A 27,067-nucleotide genomic window follows, 5' to 3' on the forward strand; every position below is an offset into this window, starting at 1 on the left:
AAAGAAAGAAAGAAAGAAAGAAAGAAAGAAAGAAAGAAAGAAAGAAAATGCTAACATACTGTACCACTGAGGGTTGGCAAGAGAAGTTTTACTAAGTTGCTCAAGGCCCCAGCAGAGAGAAGGCAAAATGAAGGGGAGTGGGAGGAGGAGGCTATCCAAAAAACCGTAAGTGTAAATTTACACTCTGTGTAAATATAGTAGGAGGTGGCAGACTTAAGTGCTCACAGGGCTAAGCAGCAAACTAAATGGAAGCAAACTAAAAATGGATGAAGTGAGCACGATGCATCACGATAGGGAGTGGTAAAGCCTGTGACAAACTGGAAAACGTAACTAAAGGTATTCACATTCAATTTTTAAAAAGTAAACACCGCAGGCCAAGCAAATCATAGGTCTTTACTTTTCCTCCTTTTAGTATAGAGAGCCAGGCAACAGTATCACTGCCACCTGCCCGATGAAGCTCACAAGCCAAGATATTCTTTAAAAACATTACTTATTTTACTGGCTGAAAGCTACAAGTGAGACAAATTTGCTTCATGTTCTGGTTGCATTTGTTGAATGAATGTTCTAATTTGCAACTCAAGCATGGATCGACTGCTTATCTCCATCACAAATCCAAACACTATGTTCATGGATTATTAAGATTCACTTACGGGCTTAAAGTGATCCAAATCCTGCCAGTGTCACCCCCAAAGGGTATTCCATACTTGCATTGGCTCTCTGAGGTAGTTACAGATGTACAGAAGTTCCAATATCTGCCAGGGACAAAGCTGCTTATCCTGAGAAGTACTTGTAACTGACATTTGAAATGGTCCTTTCCATGTGTATTACATCATGATAGGAAGCTGTTTATTTGCTTATTGCCACCTGGTTTTAGTCAAAATACACCTTCCTTTCTGCATCCTTTCCAACTGAAAAAATGACAGTCTTGTGGCCCTAAAAGATCACTCTCGTGAAAATGGGGCCACATTCAATTAGTCATCAACACTGTAAACTCTGCTTAAAATGAAACCGGTGAAAAGTATCCAGGACTATCCACAAGTAGGTAAACAGCAATTCTAGGAGACACTTGTTCATATCTGATACTCATATCTCCAGATTTTCTGGTGCTTTAAAATAAGTGCAGTTCAACATTTATTGGCCATGTACTATGCATTAGGCATTGAACTTGGTGTGGGAATTAAAAAGCTGATGAAACCATAGTTGCTGCTGACAAGCTTATACCCTAGTCAGGGAGAGAGGCATGGGAACCTGCTGTTTCAATATAATGTGGTAAGTGCTATCAAAACAGGCGTGGAGAGTGTGCTAAGGGAGAACGCAGAAGGAGGACTTGGCTCAGCCTCCTGGAAGGGAGAAAGGAAATTACTAAAGACTTCTTAGAAGTTCTTTTTAAAAATAAAAAGCCATATTCCAATTAAAACATAATGCAACTAGCCTAGGTAGTTAAACAACTTAATAAACCCGCCTAGGTAATAAACAACTTAATCAGTATACTAACCCACCATCAGAAGTCACACTGAACACTTCCCTATGCTTCAGGATGGATTTGTCCTGACTCAGTCCTACATTTTTATTAATCATTCTTGAAATCATGAGCATGCCATTTGAGTAAAGAGATATAATTCTTTAAAGCAGTAAGCAGATGACTTCCATAAGAGCAGGAAACAGTGAAGACTCTCTAAGTGGAAATTTCTCCCATGTAGTGAGGGAAATTGTACTTATGTTTCCCTTTTCCCATTGAATGTCCAGGACGGTATTCATGGGTAGAACAGGCAAAGGGTAACAATGAAAGAGAGACTGCTTCCTCCCCAACCTCCACTATAGCACATGCCTGAAAATCTGCCATTTGGGGATTAATTTTATTTGGGGATAATCACCACTGTGAAGATCTATGGGACCAAAATATATTTACACCTAGTACAAATTTCAGGATAGCGTTATCACCAAAGGGAGCAGTTAAAGATACTCCAAACGTAGAGAAATCCCTGAATAATATGCCAGTTTTGATTCAAAGTTTAGTAACTCAATGCATTTACTTCATTCCTTAATCTCAGTCAAAGGTGAAGTCTTTGAAGAAATAACTGTGGAATGGTTAAATATCATGCCCCCTTTATTTTAGACTGTGTTATCAACAATGCCTGAACTATGGGAATCAATATTCTTTACAGTAAATCATTAACCACTCTCTTAGAGGTAAAATGCCCTATAACTTCCTCCTATGTGTAATTTTTTCTAAAATAAATTAAACCCAGGATTATCATCTGAGGAATTATTTTCACACACCACTGTCCAAGTTACACACTAACAATTTTAATCTCAACAATTTAAATCCCACATCATCTCACTGAGTAATGATAAGGCCACAGAATGATACTACCTAATCGAAAGAGGTACCTTTATTATTTTGAATACCATTAGAGATTTATTATCTCCAAATCAATAAAAATACTCTAGGTTAGAAAGAGAAACACTTTTAAAGGGGGACTCCAAAATGATGCTGATGAAGGTAGAGACCATGATGCATTACTCATCCATACCATTTAGTGGTACTGAATTAAGATACAATATATCAATTAATAATAGTAATTGGCCTAGTACCTCTAGGCCCTTGTTATAATTACTATTGACCTAGTTACAACCTACTAAAACAGGTATTATTGCTTTATCAGCAAATAACTGAATTTAGATGAAGTTGTAAAAACAGAAGCAGAAAATAATTTCTCCCATACCAATCTCTGCTCTTTGTTTTTAACATAACATATATTCAACATCTGCTACTTGAATCTTAGCTTTCCATCTCAGAATAGAAAAAAATCTTTATACAACTTTGGATAAAAAGTGATGATTCTAGTTTAAAAGGTTCATGAGTATTTTTAATCAGTGTTTTCATGACTACTTGTGCAGTTTTTTATGAAATAAACCTCCCACACTTTCACCATAGAACTGGGAACAATGAGAAACGGCTATGAATGTAGAGACAAGGCAATCAATAAAGCCAAAGTTCAGGGGGTTGGAGGAAAAACTCAACAATATTACATACCTAAATACATCTCAATATCATATTTGCATTTACGGGTAGGCAAATCAGGTAGAACATTTCTTTTAATTAGGAGTAGCAGTGAGCATCAGACTTAAATACAGAAAAACCACATTCCGACGAAAGCATATTATTAGGTGTGTGAACTTAGGCAGATTCCTTGCCCTCTTCGAGCCTTGGTCTTTCCATATGGAAAAGTGAGGCGTATCAGAGGGCTATACTGAGTACTGGATAAACCACATACGTGAAAGCCCACAATCGACATTTCTAGTGAATTCTGGAGGTTATGCTTATAGGCTACTACAGCCCCCAGTGGGTTCTCACAGATCTTTAAGCGCTCTAAATTTTTTCCTTTCCATACAGATGTTTCGTTTGGAGCCACTTCTCTAATTTACTAGGACAACAATGAGCTCAATCCTTACCCTTACGGAAAATCCTTCCCTTTTTATCTTGATGCCTGCTAAATGGTGCTTAGGCATGGGATCACTAGTGAGTCCTGCAGTCCACTGGCAAGAATTATGGAATGACGTGCATAGACTTGGGGTCACACTGTCTTGTCATCACAGGAACCTTCCCAGTGACAAATCAGAAACCCCCTTGAAGCTCAGCAAAATTCATGCAGGAGCTGTATAAACCCAATGCGCGCTTAAATCAGGAATAGCTTTAGCCATCAGAACATATTTATACTCACTCATTTTTAAAAATTACCTCTTTCACACTGGGGTCCAGTAAAGCCGTAAGTGCAGGCACATCGATTCGGGGCCACACACCTGCCTCCGTTGAGGCATCCACTCTCACAGACAGCTGGAAGGGAAGGAGGGAGAAGCTGAGAGCCTTCACTGGAAATTAGATGCGAACGGAGTAACACTTACCGTCCCCTGAGGCACAACAATAAAAAATCTAAACAATCACCCTGGTATTCGTTTTCAACAGTTACGTTCCAGTTCCAGCTCTGCATATGTTCCTCAATCAACTCAGGTTAAACTGCCTGGAACAAGTGAGTTTACACCCATGTTGATGCTGACAGTTTCATTCTGGGGAGTATCCGAGCAATGTTTTCAGTTCTGTATCTAAAATGGTGGTTTATAAGAGATGTCACTGGATGAGAACTGCATTTTAGCGAGCTGACTCGTTTGCTTATGATTTGAGGGCTCCCATGAGGGAAAACATTGGCCTCTGTCACTGGTACAGAAATACGGCATGTTAAATCACACAATTAACTACAAACAATAAAACATTAATTCTAACCATATTTATGGGCCGGAAGGAAGACCCAAGCGACTGTTGTAACAGAATCTATTGGTGAGATAAGTCCAGTGATGCTTGGGGGAGGGACATTCTACTTGCCAGAAAAGGCATTAAAATAAGAACTGAGAGCTCATGCCCTGAACAACTCTTCTCTGTACAATTTCCTGCAATTCTTTCATGCATGGCCTTTCTAGGCATCTTTATCCACAAGTGGTGGGCTCTTCTGAGCCAAATCTGCCAGTACCACTCCCTCTTGAAAGCCCAGCTCCTATCTCATTCCCTAATACCTCCTCCTTTTGAGTTAATTCCTCCTTCCTATATCTCCTGCACACTTTATCTGTATCCTTGTGGCAGTCATGGAGTTGAGCCACTCAGATCTGCCTCCAAGAAAACCTACTGTAAGGAGCTTAGCTGGCTGACAGCCCCCAGCCACCACACCTTCAGATCTGCTTCATGTTCACGCCAAGGACACAGATCTCCTGGCTGCTACCACCCAATGACTAAGCTTAGTGAGGTACCAGAGACGGGGCACTTCTGCCCATCATGGAACTCTCCCAACGGGAAATCTTTGCTCTGGGCTCGCCATCAGCCTGGCCAAGGCTTTCTTAGAGATGCATTCCAGTCTGAGGCACCTTCTACACAATCTACCCAATCCCCTTCTCCTTGCACAGGGGCGAAGACCAACATCGTGGTCTGAAGGCCCTCCCCTCCTACTCCTGCTTTCTCACCCCTTTCTTCTTCACAGGCCTTTCCCACAATAAATCTCTTGTATATCCAATTCTATCTTGGCATCTGGTTGGGATCAGAGGACTTGAACTGACACAACCCCTTATAGCCAAAACTATGGCAAGAGCCCATTTCTCATCATAAAATTAGAGAGGTTTACATACATTAATTGTTCTGATTTGCCTCTTAATTTACAGTCAGGGGAGAAGGAAAAGATTTTAGGTAGAAAAGAAATTTTGAGATGGCCTAAGCCAACCATCCTATTGTATAGATTAGGAAAGTGAGGTCTAGGAAAGTTTTTCTAACTCTGAAAGTGTTAACCAAATGCCTGTTGTGTGGTAGATTCATGGCTGAACTCCCTCAAGGAGCACCAAAGGGAGCAGAAGATGCCCAGCAGCTCCTCATGATTCCCTTTCCAAAAATGCCTTTGACTCCACCCCCCTCCCACCAGCTCAGTAGCCACAGCCTTGGTACTAGTTTTCCTGCTTCCTGTTTCTTCCCACTGCAGTTATACCCCCACACTGTGGCCACCACAATCTTCCTCATTGTAAACCACTGTAAGCGAAGCGTCTGAGGCCAGCATTTCATAGCATTAAATGCATGGGCCATGAAGTCAGACTGCTTGGGTTCAAATCCTAACTCTGCCAATCCCTCCCCATATAACTTCAGACAAGTTACTGATGTCCCTGTGCCCCATTCTCCTCATCTGCTGGAGGTAAAAGACATCTCTAACTCAGGAGGCTACAGTTTTATTCAATGAGTTAATGCATGTGAAGAGTTGGAAAATGTGCCCAGCACATGGTAAATGTAGAGTAAATAGTTCAGCCAAGGAATGGTTGTTGTTGGTTGGTTGTTGTTGTCTCACTCCTCTTCCCTGGCTCTACTGTGGATGCAAACACGGTATGCATAAAGGCACTCAAAACCTGGGTCCCCAACTTTCATTTTGACCTTATCTGCCTTCCCATCACCTTCCTCAGCAACATGTGCTACGTCTGACATCTCATCCTCTGCCGTGACCTTGTGCTTTGGCGCATGCTCTGCCAGTGGCATGAGAAGCCCATCCCCTATCATCTGACAAGTGAACCCCACCCCATCCTTCAAGACCCAGCTCAAGGGTCTCCCACACTGGGGAAGCTGTCCTGTGTCTCCTCTCCCCACACTGCTGTTGTGGGCTACCCAAAACTCAGTCGTTATTCTTACCACATGTGCAGTGCGTGGACAGTCACGGGGGCATTATATAAATTTTGGGCATTATATAAATTTTGGTTCATTTATAGTAACAATATTCATTGTAGCAAATATATATACAATGGCAAAGACTGGAAACAATATGAATAAATGCTCATCATTAAAGATTCATTAAATAAGCAATAAAGCAGCTATTTAATGGAGTATTCTGCAACCATTAAAACGTATTTTAAAATGTTTAATAACGTGGAACATACTTCTAATAAAATATTAAGTAAAAAAGGAGTATGAAAAGTCATGTATACAGTAAGATTTCATGTGCCAAATATGCATTAAAAGACTAGAAGGTAATATCTGGAATGATAGGATTATGGAGAATTCTATTATTTTCTCTTTTTGAAATTTTCCAAATTTTCTGCAGCGTGTATATATTCCTCTTAGTGTAATAAAAAGTAAGCTTTCTTGAAGGAATTTTCATCTTCTGCAGGGGCTGACTGAGAGTAGACACAAAATAAACAGTGTTCATGAATGAACCAGCAAACCAAACACCATGTGGTATTACAGTAGCAGAATCTAGGTTGGGAAACTGGAGAGATGCAGATATTATTAGTCAAGAAAAAGAACATGTTTGGGGAGAAAGACGAGGTTGAGTTTTGAAATACTTCGAGATGCTTCTTAAAAAGCCAGGTGGACATATTCAGCAATCAAATGGAAGGTATACATCTGGAACAAACAAGAATTCTACACCTTGGGTGCTGATCATACATGAAGGGGATGAGGTAAGCAGGGGTGCTGAAGATAAATGAGAAGAAAATGAGCCCGACCAGCACTCCCAAGGTTCCAATCAGAAATCTGGTGCAAAGTGCATTAGATGGGTGATCTGGTCATCTGTAAGACTCACCAGACATCTATAAAAATGCCACCTCCCAGATAACCAAAGAGAATCCATCAGCACTGAGCTCTATATTCTTTTTGTCTCCGTAGCTGTCTACACATTTGCCTACATAGTTTAGCAGGTAGGATACCTATGAGTATGGTTTACTTACGTTGTCCACAGTGAGTGCCTATGTATCCTTTCTGGCACAGACAGTGATCATCACTACAGCTACCTCCATTCATACAGCGAATGTTACAGTGTTGGACTTGAAAAGGAAAAAAAAAAAGAATGATTTACTTTTGCAGTTTAAGTAGGTAGATTGCAACACTTCACAGGAATTGATCTGTAGTGATCTGGAGAGAAAATAAAATGGTTTATCAAGATTCACATACTTGTGCAGAAATAACCTAACTGACAACACTAACCGTGTTATTTTTAGTGAGTATAAAATCAATTACAATGCAATTGTTTCTTTGATATTTACTGTAATGGTGCTAAATGACTTCCCTAATTCAGCAGGACTTCCCACTCAATGTCATTTCTGTAATTTATAACAACAAGAAAATAGTGCCTTGAGCAACCTTATGAGACAAGATTACAACGGCAATAATTTTCCTGTTACAAGATTTAGAGTCCCACTGTAGGTGGCCAGGAAAACGGTCTGAGTGAGAAATTCCAAGGAATTTTGTTAAAAGAAACTTTGGAGGCAGCAAAAAGAAGAAAAAACTACCTACAAGAGCACTTAATAACAAGGCTGCCTGATAATGGAGGCGGCCGGCCTTGGCTCAGAAAGAGCTGCTTGTTTAAACTGTAACCTTAAACTAAATAAGACCCGCAGTGTTTGAAATCCATTCTTTGTCATACTGTCACCTACGGAAGTGTGACTCTGAGGTTCAGGGCAGAAGGACCATGGGGGGGGCAGGCAGCCTTGGATGTGAGACAAGACACTAAAAGAAACTGGAGTGATAGATGCGTGTGAGGTGAGAATGAGAGCATGGCGTGTGCTCTCCTTTCTCTAGAGTGAAGGCTGTTTCTAATTCAATAATTTAGGATGCTAAAACACTTTCAGAATCCCAGGCTGTCCCTTTGTCCTCTGGAAACAATAACTACCCTACTTGGAGAAGACTAGAGGCTTGATTGAATTCGTCATTAATCCCTGTTGACACAACCCTACACAAGGAGACCAGGATTGGGCACTGGGAGTGGCCTACTCCAACCTGTGTCCTCCAAGCTTTGAGAGAAAATTCCTACAGAAAAAGGCTCCACAATTTTACATAGGGAGAAGAGAACCCCACCTTCTGAGCAAGAACAGCAATCAGCTGCTCAGCCTTGCCCTTAGGCTCAGTCTTCCTGGAGCACAGGGGCCAAATCTGCTACAAGTAGAGAGAAGATGCCTCGCAGTCCCCACCTTCTTTGGTAGCCCCTGGTTAGGATTCTCAGTGCTGTATCAAGAGTGGCCACGGACTTGAGGAGAAAGGGCCACTTTCATAAGGAGCTACACAAATCTCAGCATGACAGTGGGGAAGAGATGTCAGAACTGAATACTTCCTATGCCCTCATAGAGGACCAAAGAGTTAATTGAGTCAAGCTGAAAGTGATACACTTTCTCAAGAACACGTCACACACTTACTGAAGCACCACCAGAGGCTCCCTATCTCTAGTATGCTAAGAACTTCCTCCCTCTCTCAGCATGGCCACAGGCCTTTCAGGACTCCCTGCATACTTCTGGTAAGTCCTATGGCTCAGTCCCCAATCTACTTCTCATTCATTCATTCACTTAACAAATCTTTCTGACTGCCTACTGTGTGCCATGCAAAATGCCAAACACATTGTTCTAGTCTCTTGGTGGAATCTCCTCTTTAACCTGTCTCTTTGTCCCTTACCCTTAATCCCCAACATAAAATGCACATAGCTGTTACCAAATACCAAAACCCTACCTATCTCTAAGACCCACTGCAAATGTATCTTCTTTTCTTTGATCTTTTCTGATTTCTGTTCTCTCTTCTTTCTCCCACTAGATATGAGCCCTCTTTTCCCTGAGTCCAGAGTATTTTATTCTCTTTTGAAATGTATATTATATAACCTAACCTATTTTTTTTAGTTATTTCTCCTATCCCCAACCCATTTGTCCAAAAGCTTCTTTAGAGTGGAAAGCATCATGGTTATTAATTACACGCCCTAAGTGCCTAGAGTAATACCTTGCCTACTTGTAGGTGTGGTATAAAACTTTACTAAGGTAATTTCCATTTACTTAACTCATACCACCAGATAATGACATCTAAAGCTATCCTCAAAAACTAAGACTGAGAAATTGCTCATTATGCCCTAAGCCATTATACAGCCTTAAGTAGGTTGCCATTAAAAATATTTTATCTTCATTTCCCCATGTATAAAAACAGAAATAAATCCTTTGTTGGAGCATTGTTACAGAAGTCAAGCAACCCAGGAAACTGGTTAAAACAGTTATTTTAGGCTCCTCTGACTCTATTAAAATGTCTCAGCCAAAATGCTTTTGAATTATAAAAACTATCTACAAATATACAAAGGGAATGATTTGGTGAAAATTTGGATAATATTCTAAGTAGGTCAGGAAAAGGTGTATAGTTGCTTTAAAATTTGAAGTTAAACTTAGCTTCATCCTATCTTAGAAAAACAGTGAGGGTTGGGAAAAGCACAGGAAATGATGTCATGTGTCAAGCAGCATAGGAACTCAACCCACAAACTGATTTCAATTAAAGTGGTTCATGCCAAGAGCTAATTTCCATTCCCACATGAGCAACAAAGCCATTTAGCTACTTTGAGATAAAAAGCTAACAGTAGTTCAAATAGTGACTTTACATTATTTGTTCAAATTGAAAAATAGAATGAATTCTTTCAGGAAAAATGATAAGTTCACATTTAAGTGCAATATAATAAAAATCTTTCTGATATGCTTTTATATTTTTTCTACCCTGTCTTTCAGGTAAACCTTTTCCAGGTCTAAAATATTTCCAGAAAATATTTTGTCTCCCTTAAAAAATAAGACCCTTGGTCAGACTTCTGAAACAGTATGGCATAGTTAGTCCAGTGGTCCCAATAATCCAATGAACTATGAATCTTGGGCTAGGGGATCACCCTTAACGAGAGATAATTGGATCTTAACCATCTGCTTTGCCACAAACATGTTTGCCAAAGTATCTTCGCATTCTTTGTGAGTCTTAGATGTTCAGGGGAGAAACATATTTCTTTAAAACAATCACTCAGGATTTTTGTGGGGAGATAAAGGAACTAGACATGCAGCTTCACTACAGCAGGAACAATTTAGAGAGTATACATACATAAATTGGTTTTATTTTTTTATCGAGTCCTGCCATTGATGCGTATTCTAAATTTACACTGATTTGAACAAGCATCCCAGATGTCCAACAATGACAAGACCAAGTTCTATATCTCTAGAAAAAGCCAAAGCTCCACTTAAATCCATAATGATGCGGTATATTTGTTACATGCTCTAAATACTTCAAGTCAGATTATATTCCGAAACTCAATCTGTGTTAAGATTTTACCAGAAACTGACAGGGGAGTTCAAGTGTCAGTGTCTAAGCTGCTACATGCAGATAACTCTGAGAGCCCTAAGACCCAATGAGGACTTCCCCTTGAAAATGAGCAGACAGCCTCAAAGGGTTTCAACATTCTAGAACTAGCAGGAAATGTTGCCATTTACCTGTATCTATATAGACTCCTAAATAAATTTTTTTTTCCAGATTCAGTCAATCATTCTGGCCGTTCAATAAATACTAACTGAATGCCTTTCCTTTGCCAGGCACCAGCAAGAGAAGAAGAAACCCCCTTTAGGTGATAGCCCAGTACAAACTAGTTCATAAAATGACCCACAAGAAGAGAACAATTTGAGCATGCTATGGGAATGAAAGAGATGCGGGGCTAAGGTAACCATTTTCTTTGGGATGCATGAGGTTGGGAATGATTCTACAGACCTGCCATTGTCTTGGCAAGCACAAGGGGCAAAAAGAACATTGAGAACAATTTGCAAATAAGCATCTATATGGCAAGCACGCAATTTTAATTTAGGCTAGGAAAAGCACAGACAGGCAAACTAGAGAGCGAGACTAACTCCTGGACTTTACACCTGAGACAGGTCCACAGGGGCAGCCAGAGTCACTGCAAGACAAAAATAATTTTCATTCAGAAAGATAACAGCAATGACATTTTTCCCTAAGTGCATAAATGTCCTGTGGTGCCTAAAGATGCACAACTCAGAAGAGCAACTTCACTTAAGTACCCAAAACAAAAGCAAAAAATAAAACCCTAGCATAGCTGGAAAAAATTCAGAGGAAGACAGGTTAAATGATAGCAGTGATAAAGGAAGGCACTTTCATAGAGAACAGATTAGAAAGCAAAGGACTCAACTATTTCTAAAGTCTGAGCATGTTCCACTCCTCTCCTCCCTGTTCATATAAATTCCACACTTCCTGAAAAACCTTTCCAAGGGTCACTTATTCTAGATTAGTGATAGCACCACCTTCCTATCCTGAGTGTCCTCACACTTTCAGCACGCGGTTGTTCCAAACTTGCTCAGACTTGCTCACACACTGCTCTAGAATTGTTCCCCTGGCCTTCTACTACCCTTAGAGTTTAGATTTGTGTTGGGAGTACAAACACCTCCCAAATCTCACTGAATTGAAGTAAACTAAAAATGACAAAAATTTGTTCAAAGTGTAAGGGATTCCGCATAAGGAAGATGTTAATACTCCCTCCCCAAACTGACTTACAGGCTTACTTACTATAGTTCCTTTCAAAATCCTAGAAATATTTTTTTGTAGACGTAGACAAGATTAATCTAAAGTGTATATGGACCGGCAAAGGAACTGGAATAGCTAAAATGATTTTGAAAAAGAAGAGTAAGGTGAAAGCAATTAGTCTACTCAATTTGTAAGACTTTTTATATAGCAGCAGTAATCAAGACTGTATAGTATTGGAGAAGAGATAGACATGTGGATCAACGGAATGAAATGAAGACCTAGAAACAGACCTCTACAAATATGATTTTTGACAAAGGTGCAAAAGTAATTCAATGGGTGAAGGATAGTCTTTTCAAAAACAGATGATGCTGGACATCTATAAGTATTGAAGGAACTTAGACCTCAACCTCATACCCCATAAAAAAAAGTGTCTCAACAATAAATCACAGATGTAAATGTAGAATGTAAAACTATATAACATTTTTTAAAAATTGGAGAAAATCTTCAGGATCTAGGGGTAGGAGCTCTTAGAGTTGATACTAAAAGCATGATCCATTAAAGGAAAAATTGAAAAGGGGGATTTTCATCAAATTTTAAAATATTTGCTCTGTAAAAAAACTAAGAACATGAAAGAGCAAGTTCCAGAGTGGGAGAAAATGTTTGCATCTCATATATCTGACAAAGGGCTAGGAGCTGTAATATACAAAGAACTCTCAAAATAGCAAACAATCCAATTAGAATCTGGGCAAAAGACATAGAGACATTTCACTGAAGAAGATACACAGGTAGCAAAATAAGCACAGGAAAAGATGTTCAACATCATAAATCAGGCCAAAAAGGCAAATTAAAATCACAATGAGATATAACTACAGACCTATCAGAATAGCTAAAATTAAAAATAGTGAAGACACCAAAACCTGGTACAGATGCTGAGAAACTAGGTCATTCATTCATTGCTAGTGAGAATATAAAAGGGCATAGCCACCCCAAAAACAGCCTGGCAGTTTCTTAAAAAACTAAACATGCAACTACCATACCACCCAGCAATTCCATTCCTGGGCATTTATCTCAAAGAAATGAAGACTTATGTTCATATAAAACCCTGTAATGAGGGGGGCCTGGGTGGCTCAGTTGGTCAAGCATCCAACTCTTGGTTTCAGTTTAGGTCATGATCTCAGGGTCATGGGATTGAGCCCCACATCAGGCTCCATGCTCAGTGTGGAGTCTGCTTGAGATTCTCTCCCTCTCCCTCTGCCCCTCCCCTGCTCACACACTCTTTCTCTATAAAATAAATATATAAAATATTTTTAAAAACCCCCAAAACCTGTACATGAATGCTCAGAGCACAACAAAACTGGAGAAAACCTGAATGTCCTTCAACTGGTGAATGGCTAAACAAACTGTGGTACATCCACAGCAAGTAATATTACTCAGCAATAAAACAGAACAAACAGTTGACACATGCAATGACTTGGATGAATCTCCAGAGAATCATGCTGAGTGAAAGAAGTCAATCTCAAAAGGTTCCCTATCATGTGATTCCATTTATATAACATTCTTGAAATGACAAAACTGTAGAAATGGAGAAAAGATTAGTGGTTGCCAGGATTAAGGAGAGCATAGGGATAGGAGGAAAATGACTATAAAAGGGCAACATGAGGCATCCTTGCAGTGATAGACCTTTTCCGTATCTTGACTGTATCAGTGTCAATATCCTGATGGTGATATTGTGCTATAGTTTCACAGGATGTTAACATGGGAAAACCGGGTGAAGGGTACCCAGGATCTCTATTATTTCTTACAACTGAATATGAATCTATAATTATCTCAGAAAAGAAGTTTAGTTTTAAAAATCCTTTTAAAAAGCATAAAGAATAAAACAGGATGAGTATGAAATTGATCTACAAATTCTTAAATATAAAATTCAGGGAACAACTTTTATAATAATACATGTTATTAAAGAAGACAATAATCTGTTTTATATTACATGTATATATATATATAAAGGAGAGTTTGAGTAAATTCATCAATCAGTCTACCATGACCTAATTAGAATTAGGATTGCTCAGGGTCCATTGTCAGGCTCAGAGATGGATGGAGTTGAGAACAGTCCAAATAGAATTGAAATTAAAGTCCAGAAAACATGGGGCGCCTGCATGGCTCACTCGGTTAAATATCCCACTCTTGATTTTGGCTCAGGTCATGACCTCAGGGTGGTGAGATCGAGCCCCGTGTCGGGCACCATGTGGAGTCTGCTTAATATTCTCTCTCTCCCTTTCCCTCTGCCCCTCCTCCCTGCTCTCTCTCTCTCTAAAAAAAAAAAAGAAAAGAAAATGTCCAGAAATCCCATTTTCTGACTCTGGATAGCCAATCTTTTTTGCCCTGGTGCCCCTATGAACAGTGGCAAGAGTTCCAATAGATTAAGAGAAGCCCTGTCTTCCTAGTTCCCAGAGGAATTGCTGGCTGGCAGTTTGGACCCTTTTGGAAATGCAATCTCCCCTCAGGCCACGAAGAGATCATTTCTTATTCTCAGAGTCCCAGGACACTCAAAAGTAGAAAACAGCCTGAAAGAACAACCCTCCTTTCATTCTCTTCATTTTCAAATGAGAAAAATAAGACCTCAGAGGCCCCACAACTTTCCCAGGCCTCCTTGATCACTATCACATAGCAAGTATAAGATTTCTCATACAAAATATTGGTGAAATCTAAATTTGTCCCCTTTTGGTAAAACTACAGGTAGTAAATGCAAGTATTTTGCTGTGTTGAGTCATCCTTCTACTAGCAGGAAAGTTAGCAAAGTGATCTCTCCATATTTATTGCCAACCACACCGTGGCCAGGAAGTTCTATAGGATAGTACAGCTATTCCCTAGAACAATACTTCAAAAGGTCAGAAATGAATTCTGATTATCGCAGCTACCCTGAATTTAAAATATTCTGCCATCTTCAATTTTGCAAGATGTTTAGATAATATTAATTCAGATTGAGTCCAAGCCAATGATTTTTTTTTTTTAAGATTTTATTTATTTGATAGAGAGAGTGAGAGAGCACAAGCAGGGGGAACAGTAGAGGGAGAGGGAGAAGCAGGCTCCTGATGCAGGGCTCGATCCCAGGACCCTGGGATCATGACCTGAGCCGAAGGCAGACACTTAACGACTGAGCCACCCAGATGCCCCCAAGCCAATGATTTTAAAGGCTCCAAGTGCCTCAAAGATCCTGATGAAACCAAACTGTCCTCCTCATACCACTCTTATCCACTAGCTACTCAGGTCCAATGCCCAGGTACCATAGGTGGACCCAAACCTCTTCAGAGAGCATCACCCGTAAGTCTTGGACATCAGTCTCTAACCTAAATCTGGCCCACAGCACCTACTGCCATCTTGAGGCTAGCTTGAAATCTACGAGGCCCAACTTGTTAACATCCTATCTTTACGTCTCGTGATTTTTACTTGACAGAGAAATCAGCAGCAGTTCTCACTATCATATTGAAGACCTTCCTAGCTGGATACCTAGTTTTATCATCCAACTATATTTTATCCCTGCCAGAGGACTACTGTTGTTGGTTGGCCCAAGGGCCAATCTGAGCGATGGGGTCTGTTCCCAACTTGGTATCTAGATTCCTTCCCCTTCCCTTAGGTAGTTCTCAGTGGCAGCCTGATGGAGATGGAGATGTCCAACAGGCTCCTGGAAGTGCCACCAGTTGACTTCTCTACCTTTCTGTCTTCCTCCAGCTCAGGTGCCCTTGATTTGTACAATGAACCTAATGTTGCTTGGAAGATACACATCCAAAACAAAGCTGAGATCAAATAAGAATATGCTATTCTCGGTGCAATAAGCAAATGACTCCTGGCCCATGGGGAAGTTTCTATCCCAATCTACAACTGACGGTGTTTAGTAGTAGGCTGTGTTTGTTTGGGTTGTACCAGAAGCAGATTGAGACAATAATTTAAATGGAAGTAGTCTGTTTTAGAAGTGACTTCAGGAAACACTGGTAGGAGAGTGAGGAGGTGAGACAAGGAAGATGATCAAGATGATCAATACATGATCAAGCCTATTACCACTGTGGGCAGCTGGGGCTCAGCCCACTAGGGAATTCCAAGAGACAGTTCAGAACACAGTCCACAGTTCTGCAAACTGCGAGGCAAGGAAGCTGGGGCACTTATCCAACACTCTCTGCCTGTCACTAGTTAATAGTTGTTTCTAGGGCCACCAGCCCTCCAGCACTTCTAGTCTGCCTTACATGCAGATCTGGCATGCTCCCTGTCAGAAAAATTTTACAGAGCTCTAAGGATGAGTTATAATGAATGCCAAGGTATGTGAGCAGACACCAAAGGGTCTGTTAGGACTACTTGCCCTATCCTGTTTATCAGCTTACGAGAGCCATGGCTAAATATTAGGACCCTTAACAGGTAATCAACCTCGACCACACTGAAGTTTCTACCTGCAACAGACTAAAAGAGAATGCATTTATTCCGCAATACTTTTCTTGAAAACCTTGTCAGAAATGGAAACACTACAAGGGGAACTCATTTTCTCACTGGAAATGGGAAATGGAAAAGGAACCTAAGTTTTTCGCTCTGGTAATGGTCAAGGTGTTGAGGCATGAACTTCAACTTTTTTAACAACCCATAATGACTCACCTTCTTCCCAAACCCTGCATTTCCCCTAATTCATTGCTGAGGATGCCACATTTAAAGAATAACCCCCCCCCCCCCAAAAAAAAGTATTAAAAAAAACAACAGAACAAGCAAGCAAATGCTCTGGAAAATGAACTGTGGGTATTTATTTGGCATACAGAATGAAGTGGTAAAATTGTGAAAGGGAAAATAGGTTTGTGCTTCAGGAAAAATCACCTCCAAACTGCAATAATGACTTCTCACATTTTCTTCTTGCAAAGGCAGGGGTCTTCAGTTTTTAAAAAGTGTTTAATCAGACTCATACTTTAGTACCACAAGGAAAAATGCCTAGTTTTCTTGAGCCAAAAATGTACATTTAACAATCATTCCACTTAGCATCTTTTATGGCATTTACATTGGAGATACAAAGATAAATAAGGCAATACCTACAAAGGAGGTCATAATCTTTATATTATTCATAGTAACTATGTCCCGTAGGTAACCTTGTGAAGAGTGAAGAAGGAAAATGGGAGGCCAGATTGAGGAAAGCCATTCCAAGATTTTTGGGCAGAACAGAGAAGGCAGATGTGCTAGTGAAAAAAATATATATATATTGCAGGCAAGAGAAAAACCAAAAGCAAATTTAGGAGAAAATAGGGCATAACCACATAAAATAATATTATATATAATAACATGTTATACTCACTGGATCTGGAGCCACAGGAAGGAGATATCTGACCAGATGGGCAAGTGCACATATTTGGCCTAGAACAAAATCCATCCCCACAGGAATGCCGGCAAATGGCTGTGAATAAAACCAGAGATCTGTTAGTACATGACTTCAGAGCATGGCGCTTTACAGGAACCCAACCCTCAAATGAGGAAATCTGGACTCAGCTTCCTGATGAATTTTGCCATGATGACTTATGTGACCTTAGGTCTCAGGTTTATGCATTTATAGAACAAATGTGTTGGACTAAATAAGCTCTGGATGCAAAATGCAGTAACTCCCTTACTCCCATCGGTTCTCAACCTCTCTCTGCTTATTCCACCCAGCACCCAATCTATCAAAAGCCCAGAACACCCTATTTAGAGAAAACAACACAAACAAAAGTCCTGCATTTAAACATATTTAAATGCCTACAAGCATTTTGTTTTTATATTAACTTTAACATTTAATGGTATAAAAATTGCAGCAGGATTCTTGGGAGCTTATTTTATTATAAGCTACTATTTAATAATTTTTATAAAAATCCTGAGCCCTGCTAAGACTAATTCTCTACATCAGATCCTGCCCACCTGGAACATATAATCTACAGAACAGCTACTATCCTACATTTAAGTCCCATTCTCAATGACATCAACAGTCTGAGAGAAGAAATTTGGAATCCATTACAATAGCACTGATTCTATAGTCAAGAAGCTGTTCATCCTTTAGAGAAATATTAACACTTTCATGTCACTGAGAGACTAATATACTGGTACCAAATGCTCTGCTGGTGGCCAGAATAACAAGTTTAAATGGCAAATGATTTATATATATTAGCAGGTCACTACGTTTTATACTCAAAGGCATGATCCCTTCCTCAAATGCAAGCAGCAAATGAGATGTGCAAGGCTAAAAATAATACACTTGATAGTGCATTCAAACATCTGAAAAAGCTTAGGATAGGGATTGAAAACTATTGAGAAATAAACTGTCAAAGGATCCTATAAACATCCAATTAAATACCTGAAGACAACATTTCTCAGAGATTCTATAGAACACCAGGGAGAGGGTTCTGCTGTCAAGTTCATTCAGAAAACTCCAAACACCATTCTATACCTCTCTTAGTGATTAAGTTTTGATCCCTAAATAAAGCACAATGTGCCAAATGAATAAGGTGCTTTTGGTCAAAATCAAGAATTGGGAAAGAGATTAACTTTTTCAGGTCACCGAGAGAACACTGGTTGAAATATTCTGTTCTTCTACACAGACCACTCTAGGCCAAGAGAGAAAGTGGAGTAATTCCTTAACATCCTTTCAGCTCTAAATTTCCCCATTACACTGACAGAGTTTTCTGAAAACTGGAAATCACTTCATAGGTATGACGACAGTAAAAGTTCATAAAGGACAGAAGCCATAACCAATCTGACATAGTATCTCCATTACATAGCACTTTTTCTGGCATGTGGTCTGCCACTCCACATTTGTGGGATATGATGACAATCTGGAGATTTGCTGTGATTGCACAGTCAATGGAGGAATTGCTGGTCCCATTTGAGCTCTTCCCTCCTCTTTCCATTCATCTGCATCTGATGCTCTATCCACTTCCTTTCCTCTCTAGAGTTAGGTCTGTCTTTGGCCTCGACCACCCAAATTCAATGTACAATGTTTGAGTAGGCTTGTGGGAGGCCAACAGAGTTAGAGATGACAGTAAGGAAAGCAGCAATGGTATCCTTTTTTCAAAATCCCATCAAAGTGATTACATAGTCTATGAAGCCAGGTCACATGTACCCTTGAGCAAAGTAACCCTGTGGCTCTCTTCCCTATATGTCAGAAATATTCTAAAGGAAGTCACTGAACTAAAGTATAACAGTCGTTTGACCAAATTAGTGTATTTCCCAATCTGGCTTCAGAGGAAGTAGGAAAATCTTAGAGCTGGAAGGCTCTGCTATAAACATACTAACGGTATGCAGTTACAAAGAAACAAGTACTAAGAATCACCATGCAACCAAAACAACAAAAGAAGAACATGAAGAATGACAGATCGTCTATTTACTTACGGACAATACACTGATTTCCACCAGGTAAGGTTTTCCATCCAGGACAACAGTAAGCATTATAACGTGATCCACAGACATTGGGTCTGGAAAAAAAAAAAAAATCCAATCACAAGAATTCCATACTTTATATATATATATATGACAAAATAAAAGGAAAAAAAGGTCTCTGAGTTATAAGAATGGGGCAAATTTTTGCAGACTAAAAAAAAGGTAAACCCATGGTACTCAACACTGGCTTAGTAGTTTGGGATTCTTTAACATAATGATACCAATAAGGATATCCCTTAATATTACCTATGCATACATCAGAAAAATTAAAACCAGAGATGCCAAATGCAGTGCATTCTATCACTGCATTTGGCATAGTCATAAATATCTATGGGGCTATATGAGTCTAATTTAAACAATAAAATTCCTACCAATTTAATTAAGAAAGGTCATCATAAAATCTGCATATAGAGTTTCAAATTTCTACTCATTGAAGCTGTGCGTATTTTTTTTTCAATGACCCAACTCACCCCTAAAATGTGACCATATTCTTCCTTTCACTAGAATTATGGGAATCCAAACTCTGACATTAGTCAGAAAAAATAAAAGCCAAAAAATGTAAATATTTCTTTAGCCAAAGTTTGGAAACACAGTAGTTGATACCGGAAGTTACAGGAAAATAAAAACATGTAACTTTGGGTTTCTTGTTTACAGATATTTCATCAGGTTTCTTGGAGCAAAGCCTCCATTCAGAATCCAGATGATCCATACTTAACAATTTAAGGGAGCCACTGGGTAAGGCTCTAGCTAGTTCTGTATCAGAAATTAAGGCAGAGGACTGAACACACAGCAACCCCAAAGAAACCATTCATTTCACCATGCCACATCCGAGGGCCTAAACCTTGATGCTACTTCCTCAAGTCTAGGGGCTGACGAATAAGGTCAAATGTTTTGCAATCAGTTTCACAAACAGTGGCTATTCCAAGGCCCGCTGGTATAAATCCTGCAGTCCCATCAGCATAAACCTTTAAAAACAACTTCGTAACTAAAATGTACTTCTAGTTGGGGTGTGCTCACACGTTCTCCTTGTCTGTGTCGACCACGCGTAACAGCGCGGAAGCTTCCTGCATCTCCTCTGAACTCACTACTTCAAGCACAAGCAGGACAGGGAACCAAGGTAAGGTCTTTGCCCCATCCTGTGCTCCTCTCATGGCCCCAGAGGACCTGGAGCACTGCAGGGCAAAAAGCACACTTCCGACTGACTGATGTCGAGGTCAGAGAGAGAAGTAGGAAGAAAGTTAAAGGAACTCGGGAAAGGGCCCTACATCCATACCCAACAGCCCCAGGTATCTCCAAAGCTACCCAGAAAATGACTGGATAGAGGCTTACTTTGTGCCTGATGCGAGGGGCTCTCTGAGCCTTAGTTTATGTCTCTACACATCGGGATAATGGAATGTCTGCCTTGGCCCCACATCATGTGCGTCTATCTATCAGATGAAATAATGGACATGAATGCAATGCAGCTTTACCTTCTGACCTAAATTAGCAACTCAACCAAAGGAACTATAGAAGGTTAAGGAAGAGAACGTTTATCACAAATTCTAAGCCAGGGGTTCTCAATCCTGCGCCCCTCCTGTGACAAAGTAGTGCCCCAAACTTCAGTTCAGAGTACCCAGAACTCCTCAGGGCAAGTCAGAATCTTGGAAAGGGGAGTGAGACAGGAAGTTAGGATAAGGAGCTAAGGTTGGGGGAGCAATCAAACCTTCCAAACTCCATAAAAGTTCTCCAGATTGAAAATGATAATCCAAGCCAGAGTTAACCACCTCAAACCTTCCCCACTAACAGCTCATTACAACTCCACTGGATCCATTCCAACCCCAAACCAAATCCTGGAATAGCTTCAGAGGACCCCTGAACCTTTGCAGGTGTCCTGTGGTTGGAATAACTATGTTTTCAAACAAAAATCAGGACATACTGTCTGACAAGAATGAGTGTATTTATGGAGTAATAACACATATAACATGGTGAAAAAGCTAAGAATAAAGAGTCCAGAATCAGAAATTTCATCCTACAAAACAAGATATTCCAAAGATTTTCCAAGGTGTTTGAAAAATCACAGTAATATAAACATGCCTCATTGTTTTTTCAATGTTTACAATCAACCTACAGACAAAAGATGGAAGAAGTTACGATTTACAATGATTGCAAATCAAAATGTAAATGTTTTAAACCTGCACCTGTAAAAGTAATGGTATAGCTGTCATAAACCAGGAAACGAGTTGGGAAGAAAGGTATGGGGAGAAATAAAGTAGTTGATCCAAGAAACAGAGGTTTAAGTATATTATATAATGTTTTAAAATAACCAATAACTGAAAGTCATACTATGATTACAAAAAAAAAGTGGGAAGGCAAAGAGAGAGAAAAGGTATAGATATCTCAGTGAGCTCTGGCCCCATCTTTCATGGCAAGGAGCCAATACGGGTACTGTGTAAATCTGGAAATAGAGGAACAAGCACAGTGCATGGTGTCGTGAAGATAAACATGAGAAGAACCAAAACCAGAAACGGTTAAAATTGGTTGGCTCAAGAGATGAACACCTGGGGAAATGAAGAGAAATCTTTTGCATTCTCACCTAATACTCATTCATAACTGCTCATTTTTTTAAAGCGTGCCGTTATACTTTGATCATCCTCTTTTATTTAAAGCAATAACTTTACTTTAAAAGTATAAACATCTTCTCTCATAAACGGGGTACTTTCTGCTTCATTGTATGAACGGTTTCATTCATTCACTGTTCCGTTTCATTAGTGATCACATTTTCACTTCACTGCATTACTAAAATTCTACATAATGTCTAATTGTGATTTATTTTTGTCTGCATGCTCTGCTTTTTTTTGCGTTTAATAACTTTATCCTTTATAGTAAGTAATATATCATTTCATTTCAAGTGTTTCAACCAACCTCCTCAAACAATGACTGTTTTAATGTCATTGCCATTCATCCTTTAACACACTGAATACTATTAGGCTATGTGGCTTATTGCAAGGTAGTAGAAAGATGTAAGATTTCTCCTCTGCAAACTTTGGTCTTGAGAACTGCAAACTAACAGCACTCATTCAAACAAGCGGGGTGGCATTTATTCTACTTACACACAGGAAAAACAGCTCTAATTCTAGAAATAAATGAATGTCTTATTTAAGTTGGAAAGCACGAAGATATGTAAAGTCTAAAGTAGACACGTTGGATTATTTCCATTATAAAAGATTTTATTTTAAGGTTTCAGCACAAAAAGCAGTAACAAAGAAGATAAATCTTTAGTGAAGTTATTTTTTTGTGTAAATGAAAGTGTAGCATTCATACCTTTCTCTTCCTTTTTACTTCATCAGCCATACCCACCAAACCCACCACCAAAACAAGTCAAGAGTTAAAGCTCAGTGGAAGTGGCAGTAGCATTTGGTAAATTAAAAGCAAAACTCAGGGTGCCTGGATGGCTCAGTCGTTAAGCGTCTGCCCTCAGCTCAGGTCATGATCCCAGGGTCCTGGGATTGAGCCCCGCATCGGGCTCCCTGCTCAGCGGGAAGCCCGCTTCTCCCTCTCCCACTCCCCCTGCTTGTGTTCCCTCTCTCACTGTCTCTCTCTGTTGAAAAATAAAATCTTAAAAAAAAAAAGTAAAACTCAAAAAGAACTTTATGCTAAGTACTAAAGATACATTATTTCATCCTCATAGCAACCCTTTGAGGTAAGTTCTATTATTACTATCTTTAACACTAAGGAAACTATGGCTTAGGAAGGTTAAACAAACCAGCAAGTTCCCACAGCTTCGAAGTAAAGAATGGGGATGTGAACTCAGGAAGCCCGATGCCAGAGTACACTCTCTTAACCCCTATGTGAAGGCAGAGATGCATTTGGGGGCAAGATGGTATTCCACCCAATAGGATTCATGAGGGTATGAGTAACAAAAGCCACAAGATGTCCATCAGTAAACAACCAATTAAGCATAAAGGGTTTTTACCTGTATTCTAACAGTTTGGGGTGGGGGAGGAAAATTTAGAGTCCACTTAACCATTGTATATTATATTGTTTTAATTGCTAAGTCTTTATCTGTAACTTCTCTTACCAATTGCTTTGAATACAATGCTCTACAACAACCCACCTCCAATCTCTCTGGGGAATGGGTGAGCCTCAGCAGGCTGAATATTCAGATCCAGTTCAGACAGTACTCAGAGATTGTGTGGGCTAGCAAGCGCCCCTCTCAATGGAGCAAACAGCTGGGCTTTGCCATGTCTGACCACATCAGTGCAGGAATTGGCCTCTGTCCGCAGCGTGTCCACATTCCTTAGCCAGAATCCACTTCTGCAAGTCTGGCCTCTCTTACAGGCAAGATAGCCTTTTTGCTTCCTATCCCAAGTTCAAATTCCCTTTCAGACAAGACTGGGGGGAAAAAAAAAAAAGTTCAGGGGGCTCTTATTTCATACGCATGTGAAGTGATTAAATCCTTGGGCAAGAAGAATACCAAGCATTAGTTACAAGTTAATGAGGCTGACCCTACTCCATGCAAGAGTTGCCTGCTTTTTTGAACTGTGAGGGGGAAAATGATGACTTAGTCCTCTTAAGTATATGTGTGGAGGGATATCAAAAGGCATACGCCCCCACAAAATAAAGGGTGCCTAACTGTCCATGTAACATGCCTCAAGATAATATCCTAATATTCCACTATTCGTTTTTAAAAATAATAATTTTCTCTGTCAAAAAATGTGAAAGATCATGAAAAAACTATAATACACAAATGAGCTACATATATTGTGAACCGTACGTCATGACTTTAATAGTTTTTTGACAGATTTTTTTTATCAAGGTAAAAAGAAAAAAACAAAAGAAAAACTATGAGTACTATCTGATGAGGGGATCCACTACTACTCCAATAAACTTCGCAAGAGCTCCCCCCTTACTCAGGTGCCTTTATTCTGGCCCTTCTTGCTAAAGATGATGTCACATCCTCTAACAGTGATTTGAATACCACATGTGACTATTCCAGTCCATCTGCCAGTCACAACATCTCAAGGAATGAAACTTCAAACCCTGGTAATGAAAACGGCTTCCATGGCCTCCTCAAGCTTCCATGGGGGCCCTTCAGACCCAGGGACTCCTTTCTGGATTGTCTGGGTCAACACTGGCTGGGACTCAGACAATTCTGGTTTCCCCCTTTGAAGGCATAAGCCAGCCAACCTCTCCAACCTACTTCATGAAGTGTTATCCTCCTGATTTTTTGTAAATCTGAAACTGTTCTCCAGTGAAAAGTTTCTTAAAAAGTAAAATAATAATACTGCAACCATGCAATTATAAATAAACTCTTCCAGGTTTTAATAGTGATCAAGACACAGTCTTTGCTGTTGGAAGAAGGCAGGCAAATATGCAAAGAGTGTCAGTACAGCACGTAAAACACAGACATCAAGGTCAGCCTGGAGAGCTAGGAGTCCAGAACAATGGTGCTTTGCCCCATCATCCAGCGTAGGCTCAGGAGAAACCTCTCTGAGCTGTGACTTGACGTTTCCCACTTGCTAAGAGGGATCATTATTCCATCCCACTGCTGAAATTCCTCTTAAATTCTCTAATCCATTAGCAAACCCCTTGTTCATTATTTTATTTCAAGTTCTTATTTAAATTCTGGTTAACATATATAGTAAAATAGGTTTCAGGTGTCAAGTTCAGTGACTCATCACTTACATATAACACTCAGTGCTCATCCACGGCAAGTCCTCTCCTTAGTGCCCATCCCCCACCCACCTTCCTCCAGCAACCCTCAGGCAATCCACTTGTTTCAATCTTGGTGTTTCACTGCCGGCCTGCTATCACATTCTTTTTTCCTGGCTTCCTCCTTCCTCTCTACTTCCTTAGGACAATGTAGCTAAGTATCTTTTCACGTTCACCACCATGTTTAGTTCAGTTCTCCTACATTCCAAACATAGACCTTCACCCTCCCTAAGATGTGAAACATCTCACTATCAGCTTCAGATCGCTGCCAGGTAGGCCTAACCAGCCCACCCTCATCTTCACCTACACCTTCAATTCCACCGTCCTGTCCCGCTCCTTCCCCCCATCATCTCAGTCCTCACTCATGCATTCGCCACTCCTCCAGGACACACATGCTAAATCCAGATGCTTCTTCCACGTTTCCTTTTCAATGTATCATTTCATTTCCCCCTGCACTGGTAATCCTCCTCCTCAATTCATTCCAACCACCTCTCAACCTACCAACACAATTCCAGACATATCTCTCAAAAACCTACATATGCTATATTATAATTATATATTTTAAATAATTATATGTCTAGATTCTCACCCCTGAAACCTGCCTCTGCCCACTCTGTTCCAAAACTTCAGGCAGAGAAACAATGTTTGCCACGCCCACAATATCCTGGAGTCTATTTAGAAGCATACAAGATAACATTGACTGAGTGCCTTAGTAAGTACAAAGTACAATTAACAAAGATTAATACTATGTCTTTGATGTCCTAAATAGGCCATCTGTAAATGCCACTAACATGGAAACTGCCTGATAGAACTATTTCTTACAAATTAATCCATTTAAAAGAAAAATCTTTCATACCTATTTGAAAGGCTATCCTTAGCTAAACAGTAATGTATAATGGTTTCATGCCTTGGTTATTTTGCTGATGTGCTGATCATTAATTTATTGTGATCAGTCAAGTTATCAATATTTACAGTTCAGGGATCACTATATTTCCTTCAAAAACTCAATGTAGACAATTCTATTTATTTCTTTAGCAAAAGAAAAACAAAAATCCCAAAGCAACTAAACAAAGGTTTTCAGCTCACAGATTGGTGCACATTTCACTGTGGCAGGGTGTTGCCACTGATCAAGGCCAGAGATGGTGCCAGCCATATGTGGCCAAATCCTAAAGACAACCATCACAAAGTTCACGGGGCAGCGTTGAAAGGTCTTTCTGAAGGTGCTACTTGGGGGATCACTTTCCTCACTGCTGAGTGGGGTAACTCACAGCACAGGCACAACAGAGAGGGGGCTGCATCAACAGTTTCATTTGCTCTGCACCCTACAGTGTGCTTTTGTGGGGATTTTGTGTTGATCCAAAGCAACAGTCCAAGAACTTAAAAGCCCAAGAATTTAGGTCACCATATCAGGGACACACACACACACACACATACACACATACAGAGCTTATGAAAACTAAAGAAACAGGAAGTTGCAAAAACAGTTTCCCCAAATCTGGGGGATCATTTTAGACTGGCAGCCTATTTAAAACCTGTTGGAATCTTTTATAGGTGACTGGAGCGTGTGTGTAGGTGTGTGTGTGCTTTTCTTTGAAAAAAAGGAAGAAGAAATTAAAGCCACAGGGTACACTGTAACAAGAAACTAGACATTGAACCACAAAGACCAGAAGCGCCACTCTGCACAGCAGGTCCTAATCCTGCTGATGCACTGAGTACTTTTTGCTTCTGGGACTCTGGATTAAACAACCCTAGAACACACAAGTCTGCAAAGACTACTAAACTATCCAAGTGGCCCCCAAGCTTCTAAAGGCAATGACTGGACTAACTTGCTGTCATAGTCTGCACTGAACCTACTGCTCTCTAAGGGAGGGAGAGCTGTGTCTGGCCGCCTGGCATCACTGAACCCCTGGCTGGTTGTATAAAAAGGTGCTCCCATCTACACATGGGGAGAGATGTATTTGTTTCTGAGGTTGGAACTTTACTATTTGACTCCATAACGACAAGGAGGGATTGCCTCAAAACCGAAAAGTGAGCCTGTTTCAAATTTGCATCTCTCCCACATCCAAGAGGATTTGACCAATGACACCATGAAAACACATGATGCTTCTAGAAAACGGTTTCCCAGAACTCTGCAAC

At 40.0% G+C, this 27,067-nt stretch overlaps 1 protein-coding gene across 1 annotated transcript in view; it reads right to left on the bottom strand.

Moving 5' to 3' along the window:
- FBN1 (fibrillin 1) overlaps positions 1-27,067 on the bottom strand; it is a 228,619-nt gene that overhangs the window by 181,673 nt on the left and 19,879 nt on the right. The window contains exons 2-5 of the mRNA XM_021693975.2: positions 19,193-19,275; positions 17,133-17,231; positions 7,243-7,338; positions 3,743-3,838 (exon numbers count right to left, since the gene is read on the bottom strand). Coding sequence (XP_021549650.1) covers positions 3,743-3,838; positions 7,243-7,338; positions 17,133-17,231; positions 19,193-19,275 — 374 coding nt within the window. The remainder of the gene's footprint in view (positions 1-3,742; positions 3,839-7,242; positions 7,339-17,132; positions 17,232-19,192; positions 19,276-27,067) is intronic.

Source organism: Neomonachus schauinslandi, chromosome 9 (genome assembly GCF_002201575.2).
Source record: "Neomonachus schauinslandi chromosome 9, ASM220157v2, whole genome shotgun sequence".
Taxonomy (NCBI): Eukaryota; Metazoa; Chordata; class Mammalia; order Carnivora; family Phocidae; genus Neomonachus; species Neomonachus schauinslandi.